This window comes from Heliangelus exortis, chromosome 19 (assembly GCF_036169615.1).
Source record: "Heliangelus exortis chromosome 19, bHelExo1.hap1, whole genome shotgun sequence".
Lineage (NCBI taxonomy): Eukaryota > Metazoa > Chordata > Aves > Apodiformes > Trochilidae > Heliangelus > Heliangelus exortis.
This window is the reverse complement of record NC_092440.1, coordinates 161,367-177,340: the sequence shown is the minus strand read 5'-3', so window position 1 is coordinate 177,340 and position 15,974 is coordinate 161,367. Positions and strand designations below refer to the sequence as shown.

The 15,974-nt window shown below is 53.1% G+C and overlaps 1 protein-coding gene across 1 annotated transcript in view; it reads left to right on the top strand.

Moving 5' to 3' along the window:
- Positions 1-15,302, top strand: part of KSR2 (kinase suppressor of ras 2) — a 55,640-nt gene extending 40,338 nt beyond the window's left edge. Inside the window, exons 14-18 of the mRNA XM_071763581.1 lie at positions 2,476-2,572; positions 7,189-7,322; positions 11,753-11,884; positions 14,576-14,705; positions 15,165-15,302. Coding sequence (XP_071619682.1) covers positions 2,476-2,572; positions 7,189-7,322; positions 11,753-11,884; positions 14,576-14,705; positions 15,165-15,302 — 631 coding nt within the window. The remainder of the gene's footprint in view (positions 1-2,475; positions 2,573-7,188; positions 7,323-11,752; positions 11,885-14,575; positions 14,706-15,164) is intronic.
- The last annotated feature ends 672 nt before the right edge of the window (positions 15,303-15,974 follow it).

Here is a 15,974-nt window from a genome sequence, read left to right as displayed (position 1 = left end):
AGTGGTGAGATGGGGACATGATCAGTAAAGGGCCTCTCCTAGGGTTATCTCCAGAGTTTGGATAGGCAGAAATTTGGGGATTTTTCTCTAAACAGCCTTTTGTTTGGGTTTTTTTTTTTTTTTTTTTTGGCAGCAGAAGATCTGATCTGAACTCACTTTAGGGCTGAAATCAACCCCCTTTAATCTATAGTATTAATCTAATAATTGCATTGGCAAGGTCCAGTTGTGATGTACGTGGAGCACAAGCAATGTTCTGGGTTGTTTTTTTTTCTCTGGGAGAAGATAAAAAGATGGTGGGGAGGCTGTGGGAGCTCCTTGGTGTGGTCACAGGAGTGGCAGGGAGGCTATTGCATGGTGGAGCTTAAAGCTTTGCAGGGTTATGTAGCAAAGCAATGCCAAAAAAACCAAAACCCACAAGGAAGGTGGTCCTCCATGACTTTGCAGCAGACACCCAAGGGTTGTCTTGCTGAATAAAAATTAAAAAAGGAGCAGTTTGAGGACATGGATCCTGATTTTCAGTCAAAATCCCAATTTTGGGGGATTTTCTGCAGCCTGACAGGAGGAGATGTGAAGCAGCTGGTTTAGATGGGGGGTGGAACAGGGGGTGCCTCTCCTGTTGTGCCCAGGGATGTGCTGGGACCAGCATCACCAAGGATGATGTTCCATGGGTATGGAGATGCCCTCAAGTCGTTGCTAGGATTTGCTTGTGGCCAGCAGAGCCTGCAACAAGGACCCTGAAGGAGTTTGGTGGCTTTCCAGAACCTGTGAGCTGTGGGACTGAGCCCACTGCTGTTTGGCCGTTGCCTCTTCTCCCAGTGACAAGTGACAGGACAAGAGGTGATGGCTTCAGGTTGCACTGTGGGAGGTTCAGACTGGATATTAGGAATGATTTCCTCACCCATAGTGGTGAAGCTTTGGAGGAGGCTGCCCAGGGAAGGGAGGTGGTGGAGTCACCAGCCCTGGAAGTGCTGAAAAAACAGGTGGATGTGGCACTTCAGGAGCTGATTTAGTGGGGATGTAGGACTGGAGGCTGGACTTGATGGTCTTGAAGGTCCTTTCCAAGCATGCTGATTCCATGAGGAAGGACATGGAGCTTTAGGCTTAGGAGCTGGAGACTCCTTTATATCCATGAACTAAAGAAGCAAGGTTTCACCCCAATATCAGCCATCCCAATCCAAACCAGTTTAATGCCTGGAAGAGCTGTGGAGAGCTGTGAGGGGTGGGGGGAGCCTCTTCAGCCCTGCTCCTGGGGGCTGATTGCTTGGGAGACCTTGTTGCCACCCAGGTGGTGGCCTTGACCATCAGGGCTCTGAACCTTCTCCTCTCCCCATCTCAGCAACGTGGATGCCTGGGATGATGCAGAGAGGAGGCAGCTCAGGTTGGTTCTTTCCACCCAAAAAAGGGGCAAAACTCTTTGAAAATGTCCCAGGGGACAAAACCCTGGAGCTGGAGCAGAAGGATGAAGGGCAAAGCCATGGAGTCCAAGCAGCCAGAAGGGGAAGAGCAGAGGTATCCAAACCTGGGGCTTTTAATTAGTATTTTTCAGGAGAAGAGGATCAAATTAAACATCTGTGGTCACTGAAACCTCTTGAAACGAGATGTGTGTCAGGTGCTTTGATTTCCCAGGCACAGGTATCCAATCTCCTCTCCTCCTCTTTCTAAAGTTGCCTGTAATGAGCGTGGGTGGGGATAGAAAAGCAAAAAGCCCCTTTTTTTTTTTCCTTTCCTTTCCTTTTTTTTTTTTTTTTTTGGTGGGCAGGAGTTGAGGCAGCAGCCACCCACGTCCTCCATTCTGATATTCAAATGTCAATATATTTTTTATTGGTTTATATCCCCCCCTCCCCTCCCCCTCCAGCTGCCTTTGGTAATTAAGGCTCTGTAAATAGATTTTTACTGTAATTGGTACGAGAAGGAAAATTGGAGGACATTGTACAGTGCGTTGGGTTTTTTCCCCCCTCCCCCCCTCATCCTTCCTCCCCTCTCCCTGACTTTCCTCTTTTGACTCATGTGAGCATCTTACATCTGTGAGCATTGTAAACTCTGAGGGAAGAGGGGGGGGAAGCACAGAAAAGGCTGAAGCCAGAAGAGCAGGTGGTGGGGATGAGCCAGGAACCAACCCAGGTTCCCCTCTTACAGGGCTCGACACCACTGGATGGCCACCCAGTCCCCGCAGTTTCCTTGCTGGATCTCCAGTCTGAGCTGTAGCCACAGCCCCTGGGGGGACTGAGAGTTCCCTGCTGCTGCCTTCAGAATCTGAGGATGCTTCTTGGAGAGTGGTGGTTTATAAGTGTGGTTTCATCCTCCTCCTCCTCCCTGGAGGCATTTAAAAGGAGCTTGGACCTGGTCCTTAAGGACATGGCTTAGTAGTTAGATGGTGGTGTTGGTCAAATGGTGTTGGATGAGCTTGGAGGTCTTTTCCAGCCTAAGATATTCTGTGATTCTGTTTTACCTTCTGCCTTTCTCCTGTTCTTTCAGCCTCTGTAAAGGACGGACTCTCTACTCAGTGGTGAGAGATGCCAAAATCGTCCTGGATGTCAACAAGACCAGGCAGATAGCACAAGAAATTGTCAAGGTATGGGGGTGGTGCAGTCCCCAGGAGGGTCTGGATCCAGCCAAGACCTTGGCTGAGCTGCTCCAGGGAATGGGAGTGGAGAAACCAAGGGGGTTGGGCAGGTTTGCACCTTTTGGCTTTAAAATCCAGAGCTTTTGGACCTTCCTCATCCACCCTGAGCTGAACTGAGGTGGCACCAAGGCTGCCAGCTCCAGGGGAGTCAGGGCTCATCCTTGGAAGTGCAGGGGGCTCAGCCCAGCTTTGGTGCTGTGAGGGAGTTGCTGGTTGGATATTCCTCTCCTTTTGGGAAAGAAAGAAAAAAAGGGAATAATTGGAGGTTGGGCTGTAGTTTCCACACCTCTGTAGGGAAAGCATCCCCAGAGCCAAGGTATCCACAGGAGGATGTTTTTCCCAGTTTAGAAAGCTTCTGCTTTCAGGGGGATGACTCCAAGTGCATCTCCAACACTTGAGACGTGACAGAATAAACAGACACCGGGAAGGATCCTCACACAACTGGGTCAAGAGGTTGGGAAGTTGGGTCCTGAAGCCCTCAGAGCTTCCCATCAAGTGTCTGGGTTTCCTGAGAAGTGTTGAGCTGTCTGGCAGGGGAGGGTTGGGCTGTGACTCCAAACCCATTTATCACCAAAAGGCTTTGCCACATGGCCACCATGGGAGCTGGGACACTGGGCAGCCAGCCCCCCTCCCAGCCCCAACAAGCCCAAATCATCTGGGGCTGAGCTTCCTTTTAATTTGCTTCTAGGGGAAAAAGATTATTTTGGTAGATCTTAATCCCCCTTTAAAAATTCAAATCCTCACTAGAAACCAGAACTTGCTCAGCAATCTGTCCCCAGTGGTGCTGGTCCCTCCCCTGCTTTTCCGGTGTCTCTTTGTGGTAGATAGTCTCTTTTGGGCTTATTTGCACCCAATTTTCACAAAGTGCATGTTTTTAAAGGAAATTCCTTTACATTCCCCCCCCCCTCCCCAAGACCTCTGGGCTTCAGGCAGGAGCTGTCTCTGGGATGTAGATTTATGATTTTGAAAGCCTTGCAAGGGGCATCTTGGAGAGGGGAAGGTCTGGTTGTGTTGCTCCAGGTGGGATGGGGCTTTGAGGACAGGGTTTAGAGACACTTGTCCCCTCAACTCTGTTCTCATGAGACCCCTCTGGGGTAAATCTGGGTCCATCTCTGGGGTCCCCATCAGCAGAAGGACAGGGAGGTGTTGGAGCCAGTGCAGAGGAGGCCCTGGAGCTGCTGGGAGGGCTGGAGCAGCTCTGGAGCCAGGGGGAGAGAGTTGGGGGTATTGAGGCTGGAGAAGAGAAGGATCCCATGGGGAGACCTTAGAGCAGCTTCCAGTGCCTGAAGGGGCTCCAGGAAAGCTGGGGAGGGACTTGGGACAAGGACAGGGAGGGATGGGATGAGGGGGAAGGGTTTGCAGCTGCAAGAGGGGAGATGGAGAGGAGATGTTGGGGAGGGAGAAATTGTTTGGTGTGAGGGTGCTGAGCCCCTGTCCCAGGTTTCCTCCAGAAGCTGTGGCTGCCCCTTCCCTGGCAGTGCTGAAGGTTGGATGGGGCTTGGAGCACCCTGGGCTGTGGGAGGGGTCCTTGACCATTCAGGGGTCTGTGGTGAGGTGATTCCTTCTGACTCAAAACCATTCTGTGATTCAGTGGTTCTGCAGCCCTGTGTGTGTCAGGAGCAGGTTGGAAACCTCAGACTCCTCAGCACTGCAAGACATCTTGGGGAAGCATCAGGGGATGTGTGAGATGAAAGCATTGCCATGAGGAGTGTCACCCAGCAGAGCTGCTGAAGATCAGCACCTACACCTGGTTGTAGCCCCAGGAGCAAATGTCCTCTCCTCCTTAGGGACAAGGCTTGGGTGCTTCTTGCAGGGCAGAGGGGCTTTGGGGCTGGCCCAGGTCTCTGTAGGAGTCAGCAGAAATCCATCCCTTTGCAGCAGAATAGTTTTAAGACAGAAGAGGTTGAGCAGTTCCTCTGGCTTCCCACCTCTCCATGTCAAACCTTCAGCAGATGGGAAGGGTGTTTTGGTGGGCTTGCAGGTGGCTGGCAGGGAGAAGAAAATTAAACCCCCTGCCACCTTGTCATGGTTGGGTTTGGGGCAGCTCTCCCAGAGGAGCTGGAGGCAGAACCAGGCAGTTGTTTCACTTTATCCTTTGAGCTGCTGTAAGCAGAGACCTGGAGCTGATGGGATTAGTGGGTGTGAGGGTTCTCCTTGTGGTCTGAGCCTCTTGAGACAAAAATTGATTTCCTTGGGGCTAGCAGAGTGAGATGGCTTTTTGTGGCCACCAGGCAGCCCAGCAAATTGAGGCATTACCAGGGCTGAGTGTTTTCTCACAGAGCATCCCAAGGGGGGAGCTGGGATTTGCAGTGGGATCTGTGTGATCCCCATGGAGAGAGGAGAGGGATTTGGGTTTGCCTCCAGAAATGCCTCCAGTGATAGCTTGGCTGGGGCTGGTGGTTGCCTGGGAGATGCTGTTCCAGCTGCAGGCTGTGTGAGTAAGTCCCTGCTGGGAGCCCCTGTCACCCCCAGCTGCTGGGAGGAGTCTCTGGGGTGTCCCTACGGTGCTGGGTCTCATCCTGTCCCAGGGGTGCTCAGGGCCTTGGAGTGCAGCTTGCAGGAGGAGCAGGCTCATGGCACTAAGATGCTGTTCCCTGCACAGCCGTGGCACTTGTTGAAGGTGACAGTGACATTTTAGGGCAGGTTTTTAAAACCTCATCATTATTTCATATGCTGAGACCCGGAGATGCCTGATTAATCATAGACTCCCAGACTGGTTTGGGTGGGAAGGGACCTTAAAGCCCCCCCAGTGCCACCCCTGCCATGGTCAGGAACACCTCCCACAGCCCAGGGTGCTCCAAGCCCCATCCAACCTTCAACACTGCCAGGGATGGGGCAGCCACAGCTTCTGGGGGAAACCTGGGACAGGGGCTCAGCACCCTCACACCAAACAATTTCTCCCTCCCCAACATCTCCTCTCCATCTCCCCTCTTGCAGCTGCAAACCCTTCCCCCTCATCCCTCCCTGTCCTTGTCCCAAGTCCCTCCCCAGCTTTCCTGGAGCCCCTTCAGGCACTGGAAGCTGCTCTAAGGTCTCCCCATGGGATCCTTCTCTTCTCCAGCCTCAACACCCCCAACTCTCTCCCCCTGGCTCCAGAGCTGCTCCAGCCCTCCCAGCAGCTCCAGGGCCTCCTCTGCACTGGCTCCAACACCTCCCTGTCCTTCTGCTGATGGGGACCCCAGAGATGGACCCAGATTTACCCCAGAGGGAGCAGAGGGGGACAATCCCTTCCCTGGCCCTGCTGCTCACACAGTGGGGATGCAGCTTGCAATGGTCCCTGCAACCAGCTGCAGCTCCAGCATCTCCAGGCAACCCCAAATCTTTCCCTTCCTCCAGCAGCATCCCTTAGCAGGAACTCTTCGGGATGTGACCACTGAGGGGTGTAGTTAACCCCTGTGAAATGCTGGGTTGGGTGTTTGCTGTCCCTGCCTGTCCCCAGCCTTTCCCACTGCCCTGGGAGTGGGAATCCCACAGCTCTCTGCTGCTTTTCCAGCCCTAATCCTGACCATTCTGTGATTTCGGGGAGGGGCTTGGGGGATTTTTTTCAGGCTTTCCCAATTTTTCCAGATCGTCTTTGAATTCAGAACATGCCTCCCAGCTGCAAACTTAAAATCCATGCTTGTTCCAGTGCCTACGTGGCAAGACATGAAAAGCTCAGGCTCTGGGCTGGATCCCCGTGGAGATGCAGAGATGGGCAACTGCTCTCTGCCCTTCAGCAGCAGTTTGCTGGCCCCTGTGGCACTGATCCTTCCACAGTTGCCTCTCATACAAGTTCTTCCTCATCTGCTTAGGAGAATGAAAAGTGGGGCAGTCCAGGAAGCTCTGCAGACAGCAGAATAAATGGTGTGGATTTTTTTTTTCCCCTCCCCATCCCCAGAGGTGGTTCTCCCGTTGAGCATCAGCCGCATGGAGCTGGCTGCTTGATTATAAACCCAAACTCTGAACCAGTTTGGATTTCCCACCCGTGGGCTTTTTTTTTTTTTTCCTCATTAGCAATAATTTTAATTAACCACCAAGTAATTTTTTTTTCCCTAGGGGAAAAGAATTAAGGCAGGAACTCCTCCAAGGCACTTGTTTGCAGGCAGCTGGGGCCGGTGTGTGCGTGGGAAGTGCTAATGGCTCAGCCAGGGTGGAGGAGATGAAGAGCTTTGACTTATTACCCTTCTGCTCCCAGCCCCCCCCCCCCCGAAGAAGGAGGAAGGCACAAACACCGTCATCATCATCAGTTTCTCAGCAGAGGGTTTCAGGGAAGCTCCCTGCCACTAATTTTCCTGGCAGAAGCAATGAATCAGGAGATTAGTGGGAGCCCTGGCAGCCGGGATGCCCACACCATGAGCCCATCAACCTCCAGCAGCACCACCCAAGCCCTGGCCCAAGCCAGGGACACCCCTCAGATCCTTTCTGCAGGGACATTTGGGGACAGGCAGCCCTGGGCTGTGGCTCAGTAGCATGGATGTGTCCCCAGGATGGTGTCCCTGGCTCGGCACTCATGGGGTTGCCCCTGCTCTGGCTGGCTGTGTCACTTTTTCAGTTTGGTGATGTTTTTCTCTCTCTTTCATCCCTAGGGAATGGGCTACCTGCATGCCAAGGGGATCCTTCACAAGGATCTCAAGTCAAAAAATGTTTTCTATGACAACGGGAAGGTGGTGATCACAGACTTTGGCCTCTTCAGCATCTCAGGAGTCCTGCAAGCAGGCAGGTAGGACCTGGGGTGGGGGACATCCTGATGGTGCTCCCTGTGCCTTAGAGCTTCCCTTTGCACTGGGAATGCAGGGAGGGAGCCCAAAACCTTCTCCTCAAGTGGCTTTCTGGCTCTGCAGCCTGAGGACGAGTCCTCTTTGAGTGTCCTGGGTCTGCACCATGGATTTTGCCATCTCACCTGCTGGGACTTTGTATCCAAGGAGGTTTTCATTGGGACAAGAGAGCCATGGAGACATGGAGTTCCTGCAGAAACCCCCCCTTTCAGCCCCACTCCCTCCCAGTCTCTGTGTGCAACACTGGTGTGGGGGTTGTGGTGTGAGGCCCCCAGAGGGATGGGGAGGGCAGGGGCTCAGCTCCTGGTGGGCGGAAGTTGCAAGTTTTGATTTGGTTTCATGTCTTCTTTTAAACTTTGTGTTTAAAGGCAGAGTTGAGGCAGGTTTAGCTTTAGAATCCTAGAATGGTTTGGGTTGGAAGGGACCTTAGAGAGCATCAAGATCCAACCCCCCTGTGTGGTCAGGGACACCTCCCAGCAGCCCAGGTTGCCCAAGCCTGGCTTTCAGCACTTCCAGGGATGGGGCAGCCACAGCCTCCCTGGGCAACCTATTCCAGTGTCTTCGTACCCTGATTCTGAAGAATTTTTTCCTAATATCTAGACCAGGAGGAAGGAGCATGATGCTGCAGGGGGCTCTCCAGCAGTTTGGCTCAGAAAGGCAAGACCCAGGCAGGGTCTTTTGGACCCAACTTCTTCCCATGGGGTGCATCATCTCCATGGCACCTGCCAGGTGCTCCTCTGGTTCTGCTCTACCAGGGCCACCAAAGCTCCCTGGCTGTTCCCTGACACTGCTGTCACAATCCCCCAGCATCCTGCCTTGGAGCTGCTGAGTGATGCTGTCCCCATGGCTGTCCCCTGGCCACTCTGGTGACCTTTTGGGTGCTCCAGACATCTGTCTGCACTGAGCCAGGGCAGGGAGCAGGAGACAGAGGAAACCAGAGCCAAGCTCTGGACATTTACAGCCTTGTGACCTTTTTTTGGTCTCTTTGGGTTTGGAATCAAGCCTGTTTGGTAAATGTTCCTTATTAAGTGGTTGGGTTTTGTTTTTTTTTTCCCAGTGTTTTGGGAGGTTTTCCAGCCATAGGCACAGCAAGGCAAAGAGTTTAAGCAGCTGTGGGAAGGAAGAAGAGAAGCAAAGCTGGAGGGAAAAGGAAACAGAAGCAGGGAAAAAAATGGAGGATTTTATATATATAAATAGTTTAGAGTGTTGTTGACTTTTCGGAGCAGGAGAACAATTTCTCAGCAAACCCTTTAGGAGCATCATGGGCCAAACACTGTGTTCCCAGGGAGGTTTTCTTCCCATGGGATTTGTCACTGGAGAAGTTGGTGGCCAATGGTCACTTTTTAACAGAGATGCTCAGGAGATAAAATACACCTTGGAAGTCGCATGTTTGAGTTTTGGTTGGTTTTTTTTTTAAATTCTATTTATAACTCTATTATTCTATTTATTCTATTATTTATATAATTATATTTATTTCTTTTCAATTTCCATCTGGTGAGGTCAGAGGATCTCATCTCTCCATCCTCTCGAGGAGAGCTGAGAAGCCAACATTTCCATTCTCCTTGTATAAATATCATCTGGTTTGCAGCACAAACTTAGCCAAAAGCTGAGCCAAGCCCCAGAAATCCAGCAGAGCTGCTGGAGGGAAGTGGCTTTCAGCAGCTGGGCAGAAGGGTTTGGGACTCAGGTCCTGCCAGGATGAGGACGGAGCTCATTCCAACAGTGGTAAAAGGATTTGGGCAAAAATTTGGCTTAATTTTTCCAGGGACCTTTCCTGTGAAGGTCACAGATGGTCTGGAGATAAAGTGAGAGATGAGACACTGGAGGAAATGAGGAATTGGATGGGCTGGACCAATGTGTGGCCACCACTGCCCCAGATTGGGGGTGTCACCTGGGGGGGGGATAAAGTCCAGGAGATAATTCAGGAGAGGAAGGATGGTCAGAAATGCAAGGCTGGACAGAAATGAGCACTGGTTTACTTGAAAAAATGGAGAAAATGGGGAAATTTCTACCCTGAGGAGGTTTTAGCCCTGGGCTGCTGGTGGTGCACGTGTCTTGTGATGGATGTGAGCTTAGAGAGGGCTCTGGGGATCCTCACACATTGGTCCCAGTGGATTTTGAAGCAACAAGGCTCTGCAGCTCTGATTTCCCTTCTCAGGGCAGGGTTTTGGCTGGTTCTGGTTTCTCTCAGATTAAGATAAATCCTGGTGTGGGGGTTCTCAGAGCCTTGCACGGAGGAGCACTTAGGGAGGAGGGAGCCAGTCTCTGCAGGTGAAATGAGGGATGGGGACATTCTTTGGGTGGGAATGAGAACTACAAACTGGCCTGGTTTTGCTTGGGTTAAAAAAAGACATGGCTTAAAAATCCACCTCCTGGTCCCCATGCAGGTCATGAATGTGTCCAGCACAAGGAGGTCACAGTGTCCATCTGTGCCATGGGATCTTTAAGGTCCCTTCCAACCCAAACCGTCCTTGGATTCTAACTCAGTCATTAACTGGGGTCTGATCCTGGTAGAATCAGATTTATTTATTTCTCCTGTAGTGAAACTTTGCTGGGCTTGGTAGAGCTGCTCTGGAAGTAGAAGGAGCATGAAGTGGGTCTTGAGTAGGCTTGAAGGGTTTTGTTGTTCTTGCTGTGCCTGGCTTGTCCTTTGGTGGGTTCAGAAGGTGCTCAGCTGGCTGGGCTGCTTCCTGCTGGTGGAAATGGCCAGGTCAGACAGGGAACTGGCCAAATGTTTGGTATGAAACCTCCAGCTGCTGTAACCAAACCCCAGTTGGGATGGTGCCATGGGATGGTGCCACCACTCCTGAACCTTTAGCTTTAGGGGAGCTGGGGACCTCCAGGCTCTGGGGCATCCCAAGGTATGCTTGGAAACCATTCCTTGGGATAGCACAGCACTGGGGGGGCTTGAGGGAGTGAAAAATAAAAGCCCTGGGTGGGATCCTGGAGGTGGTGGAGCAGATCTGACTGCTGCCTGCTGCATCCTCCAGACAGAGACTGTAGGCAGGGGGCTGGAGGAGGGAGCTCCCCCAGGTCTTTTTTAATTACCCTGGTGCTCAATGCTGGCTTGTAATGAAGAGGATGTAAGTGGAGGAGGGTGAGGGGAGGCAGCTGGGGAGCTGAAAGCTTTCCCCCCTGTGGCAAAGTGCTCTCACCTGCAGCTGTATGGGGCTGGAGCTGCTGATTGCAACCATGGCTGTGACACAGCAGGGGGAAGAGGAGCTGGGACACCTCAGAAGGGGGGTGGAGGCTTCATCATGCCCTGGACCAGACGGACCCTTCCCTAGGGAGGGGGTGCCAGAGCTGGGGGTGATGCTGGGGGAGTTTTGTCACCCTGCCTCCAGGGCATGGAGCTCCCCTCGGATTTGGGATTTTAGCCCAGCAAGCCCCCCAGCCATCCCTTATCCCGCTGCACATCATCAGAGCATCCAAGTACAGAGAGGGGGAGACCTTCTCCAGCCCAATGTGACACAGGGGACAGCTTTTGTTCCCTCCTGCAGAAGGATGCTGCTGAATTTGGGCTTGGAGACACCATCAAGCTGCTTAATGTGTTCCTCCCCCTGACTGGGGAACCTTGTCATACCAGCAGTGCATCCAGGTGCCTGCTGGAGGGATGTAAAGGATGGAGGAGCAACAGAAGTCACCCTCAACCTGTGGCCGGAGGAGCCTGAAGCATTTGTACAGAGCTGGGGGACCTTAGGGAGGGAGGGGAAGAGGTGTCTGAGGTTAACTGAGGGGCTGGGGAGGGGGACGAGAGGTGAAGTGAAGTCTCTGGGTGGCAGCCTGGGGTTTAATGGCAAGGTGACAGCAAGGATGGGCCACTCTGTGTCACGGGGTGGGTGACTCCCAGGCAGCCCCTGGGGTTGGTGGCACAGGGAGGTTGGACTGGCAGGTGGATGAAAGGGGCTATTTGGGGTCCAACACCTGAAACCAGTGATTTCTAGACCATTATTATAGGGTGGGCTTGGTCAGAAGGGACCCTTGGAGGACCTCACCCCTGCTTACACCAGAAGTGCCAGCACTGGTGGGCTTTACCCCAGGGGATACTTTGCCCCACACTCCTTTAAGGTGTTCTGGTGCAGTGGTCACATCAGGGGCCCCAACAACCCCTGCAGTGCCAAAATGTCCCCTCCCCACCCATCCTGTGCCCAAATTGTGCCCTGAAGCCTGGCAGGGACAGGCACAAGGCTGCTGTGCTGCTGTTCCTCAGGGCAGGGTTAAATCCCAGCTTGGCCATAGGGAGAACCAGGCTGGGAGAAATGTCCTGGGAAATGGGGGTTGGGGGTGGGAGAACCAGGGGGGTGATGTCCTGGTGGTGGTGACACACAGCACTCGGTGGTGATGTCCCCATGGCTTTGGTTCCATGTTTTGGCAGGAGGGAGAACAAGCTGAGGATCCAGAATGGGTGGTTGTGCCACCTGGCCCCAGAGATCATCCGCCAGCTCTCCCCAGACACCGAGGAGGACAAACTCCCCTTCTCCAAGCACTCGGATGTCTTTGCACTGGGGTGAGTCCCCTGGGATACTGGGTGGGCTGCAGAGAACTGGAGAAGTTGTGTCAGGTGTGAGATACCCTAAAGGGACAGGGCAGGGATTTGCTTACCCAGGGGACACTGCCTGGGGGAACCCGTTGGGCTCAGTGGATCTTTCCTGGGAAAGTCTGAGTTAAACTATCCCTAAATCCTCCAGTCCTCCTGGTTTGGGTCTGGAGCATCCTGGGAATGTGAGCCTGGAGTCATCCCTCCTGGGGAGGGCACCAATGGGAAGGTGCTCTGGGTGGTGGATGGGTGTGCAGAGGGCTGAGGATGAGGAGGGCTGAGATGTGGAAGGTTGAGGATGGAGGAGGGTGGTGATGCAGAAGGTTGGGAACAGAGGTCCAGGAGCCCCCAACACCCCAATCCCCCCCCCAGCCAACAGATGGGCTGGGACTGGGGCTGCTCTGTGAGCTGGAGGCAGGAGGTGCCCAAAGACCAAGCAGAGGAGAATTAATGGAATTAATGAGTCTCCTCCCTGGCTTCTGCCTGCTGGCTGCCACCAAACCCTCCCTTGAGCAGGGGAGGAAGGAGGGAACCTTCCTGGAGGCAGACCTTGCCTTGACCCAGTGGATTCATTTTTTTGTGGATACCTTAAAGTCTGAGTGCTGCTGAGGCTGCTCTGGGAGGTGATGATTCCATCCAGCCCACAGTAATTAGAGCTCAAAGGGTTTGGCTTTTTTTTTTTCCCCCCTTTCCCCGAGGTCTAACTTAAAAATGAAGAAGTAATTAAAGGATCACATTGAACTATGCCAGAGTTGGTTCCTTCAACTTGGCTTTTCCTCTTTTATCTTTTTTTTTTTTTTTTTTTTTTTTTTTTTTGAGTGTGAGCTCTACCCATCTGTAAAGCTTGAGACCCCTTCATAAAGATGAAAAGATTTCTCTGTGTTTTTCCTTTTTCTTGGTTCTTCTGCCCTCTGAGCCCGGGAGGCTCGTGGCTGCTCCAGAGGGTTTTTTCCATCTCCCCTTTCCCATAGGGGTTTTGAAGATCAGTGATAGCAAGAGGAAAAAAAAAAAAGTTCTTTTTATTAAAGACTTCAGAATAGTTAAATTTAAGTGTGTGTGAGGGCAGAGGAAGGGGCTGAGGTTGGTGGAGTGTCCTCACCAAAGCCAATAATGTTGGCAATAACGAATATTTAATTATTGTTATCAGCTGCCTTGTTGGGCAGGGGGAACTGGAGGTGCAGAGCACAATTCATGCCCTGGAAAAAAGCAGCCTGGAAAATTGAAGCCCTGAACTCCCTGTGAGGAGCTTGAATTGGATGCTTTGAGGCACCTGGAATATCCCAGCTCTTTCCTGAGCATCTCGTGCAGTGCCCCCAGCACCTGCCCCCCACCCCAAGTCCTCCATTCCCACAGGAATCTCACAGAATTCACATTTCTGGAGATTTACAGGCAGCCTGGGCAGATTTTCCCCATACCAGGAGAGCTGACATCCAAAATCAGGGAATCCTCCTGCCCACGGGTCGATCCTTCATTTACCACCCCCCTTCCCCACCAGATTTTTCCACCCTAATGATGTTTTAACCCCGTTTCTTCCTGCTTTATCCAGCCATCCTGGAAGAGATTTTATCTTGGAAATCAGGGCCAGGACCATGGGATCTGGGGGCTCGTCCAGGCTCTGGAAAACAGGGATGGAAAACTCCCCCCAGGTGGTAGCGGGGTGGAGACCGCCTTGGTCTGGGGATATTCCTTGGGATTTTGGGAGTGTCCTGATGGCAAGGAGGGTTTGGCCAAGCTCTCAGGGGGGTGCAAGCAGCAGATGGCTGCAGGTCGATGTGTGCCATCACCCCATGTGGGTGCTGGGGAGGGTTCAGGCTGTGGCTTGTCTGGATTTTTGCAGCTTGGAGCACTTTTTGGAGAAGAAAAAGAGAAAAGAGGGAGTGAAAATGAATGGATGGGTTTGTCCTGGCCCAGCTGGAGCTGGTGGCAGAGTTGGGACATGCCAGCCCAGCAGCTGGACCATGTGTTTACCTCCTGCATCAGCTATGAAGCTGCTCTGCCAAGAGCTCTTGCAGCCTGGCAGCTGCCCCCTTGATGGAAGAGGCTGGAGGCTCTGCCCGTGCTTCCCAGCAGCTTCCATCCTGCCTGGTGCCTTGGGCTTCGTTGGCAGCCTCAGTTTCCCCATGTGGCAAAGGGGAGTGGGGGTAGCTCCATAAGGAGCACTGAGAACCTCTAGATCTGGGGTGAAGCATCTCCTGGATGTCACGGAATTGTCACAGTTGGAAAAGTCCCCTAAGGTCACCAAGTCCAGCTGCCAGCCCAGAACAACCCACTGGAGCATGTCCTGAAGTGCCACATCCACACGGGTCTTGGATATCCCCAGGGATGGTGGCTCCACCACCTCCCTGGGCAGCACATTCCAGCACATTCCAGTACTCTCTCAGTAAGGAAATTCTTTGATCTAAACATTAAATAATTTAAACAATATAAACAATAAATTATTTCCAGGAGAGAAGAGGTCAGCACCCACCTCCCCCAACCTCCTTTCAGGGAGTTGTAAAGCACAAGAAGTTCTCCCCTCAGCCTCCTCTTCTCCGAACCAACCCCCAGTCTGGATTTTGGAGCTGGCAGGGATGGTGGCTGTGGGTCCAACAGGCAGATGTCCCCTCCCTGTCCCTCTCCCTGGGATGTTTCTCAGCAATTCTCACCTCTCTACCCCCACAGCACCATCTGGTACGAGCTGCATGCCAGGGAATGGCCCTTCAAGACCCAGCCAGCAGAGGCCATCATCTGGCAGGTGGGCAGAGGGATGAAGCCCAACCTCAGCCAGATTGGGATGGGCAAGGAGATCTCGGTAGGTGACGTGGGGCGTGGAGCTGGGAGGGAATGTGCCTGCCAACCTGGCTGAGAAGCCCCTTTGGAAAACACCTGATGGTGGACAGGATCTGGCAGTGAAAAAGCAAGGAGACCTTCTGGACCCAGTTGGGCTCTGGGAGTGTCCACAAGGGTCAGCTCAGCTCGTTTGGACGTTCCACCCCAGGTCTTGGCTAGGATGGGATGATGGAGGTGGGGTCCTCAGGGAGTGGATCTATCCCCTCCTCCTCAGCCCTTTGGCAGGATCTTGCTGATGGAATTGGGGTCCTCATGGAGTGGATACATCCCCTCCACCCCCTCCCTTCAGCAGGATATGGTGATGGAGGTGGGCTCCTCACAGGGTGGCAGTGGGGCATGGAGGTTTTGGTGGGGTCTGTTTGCTCACACCTTTGCTCACAGGGGTTCTCTTTGCTCCCACATGTGCTCTGTGTGGCTGCAGGACATCCTTCTCTTCTGCTGGGCCTATGAACAGGAGGAAAGACCAACCTTCACCAAGCTGATGGACATGTTGGAGAAACTGCCAAAACGCAACCGTCGCCTTTCCCACCCCGGGCACTTCTGGAAGTCAGCAGAGTAAGTCCCTGTCCTGCCCTGACCTCCTCCAGACCCTGGCCCTGGGGAGCCCTGGGACAAGCTGTGGGTGTATTGACACCGTGTGGGGGGACAAGGACGGGTGGGAAGGGGGGTGACCAAGTGCTGTGTCCATGGCAGCTGCCACTGCAGGGCTGTGGGGTGGGAAAGCTGGAGATGAGGAGGAGGAATCTGGTGATGTCCAGGGGACAGAAGTAGGTCCAGGGGCAGGCTGGAACCAGGATCTTGGTGTCATCTCCTCTGGGGACATCTCCTTCAAGGACATCAGCTCAGTGTCTGCCTCTGCACCATGCTCTGAGCAGCTCTTCCCTCCTGGGGAGCTGATTTGTCCTTTTTTTTTTTTTTTTTTTTTTTTGAGTTGGAGCTCTGCAGAGGTTGCATGCACACAGGGAGGGGATTTTTACTTCTCCCATCATGCATCCCTGGCCAAAGGGGGCCGGAAGCTGGGATGAGGGGGAAGGTGAGTGAAGGGAGAGGAGTGAGGACACTTGGGATGCTTCAAGCACCCATCCTGGGCTCCACCAAGGGTCAGGGATGCTGATTCTCCTCTCACATCTCATCGCCAAACCTCCTCATCTCCATAGCTGTGTGGCAAGTGCAAGTCCCCTGTGCCACCTCCTGGTGTGCTCAGGGAGTCCTGGAACAGCACAAAGCCTGA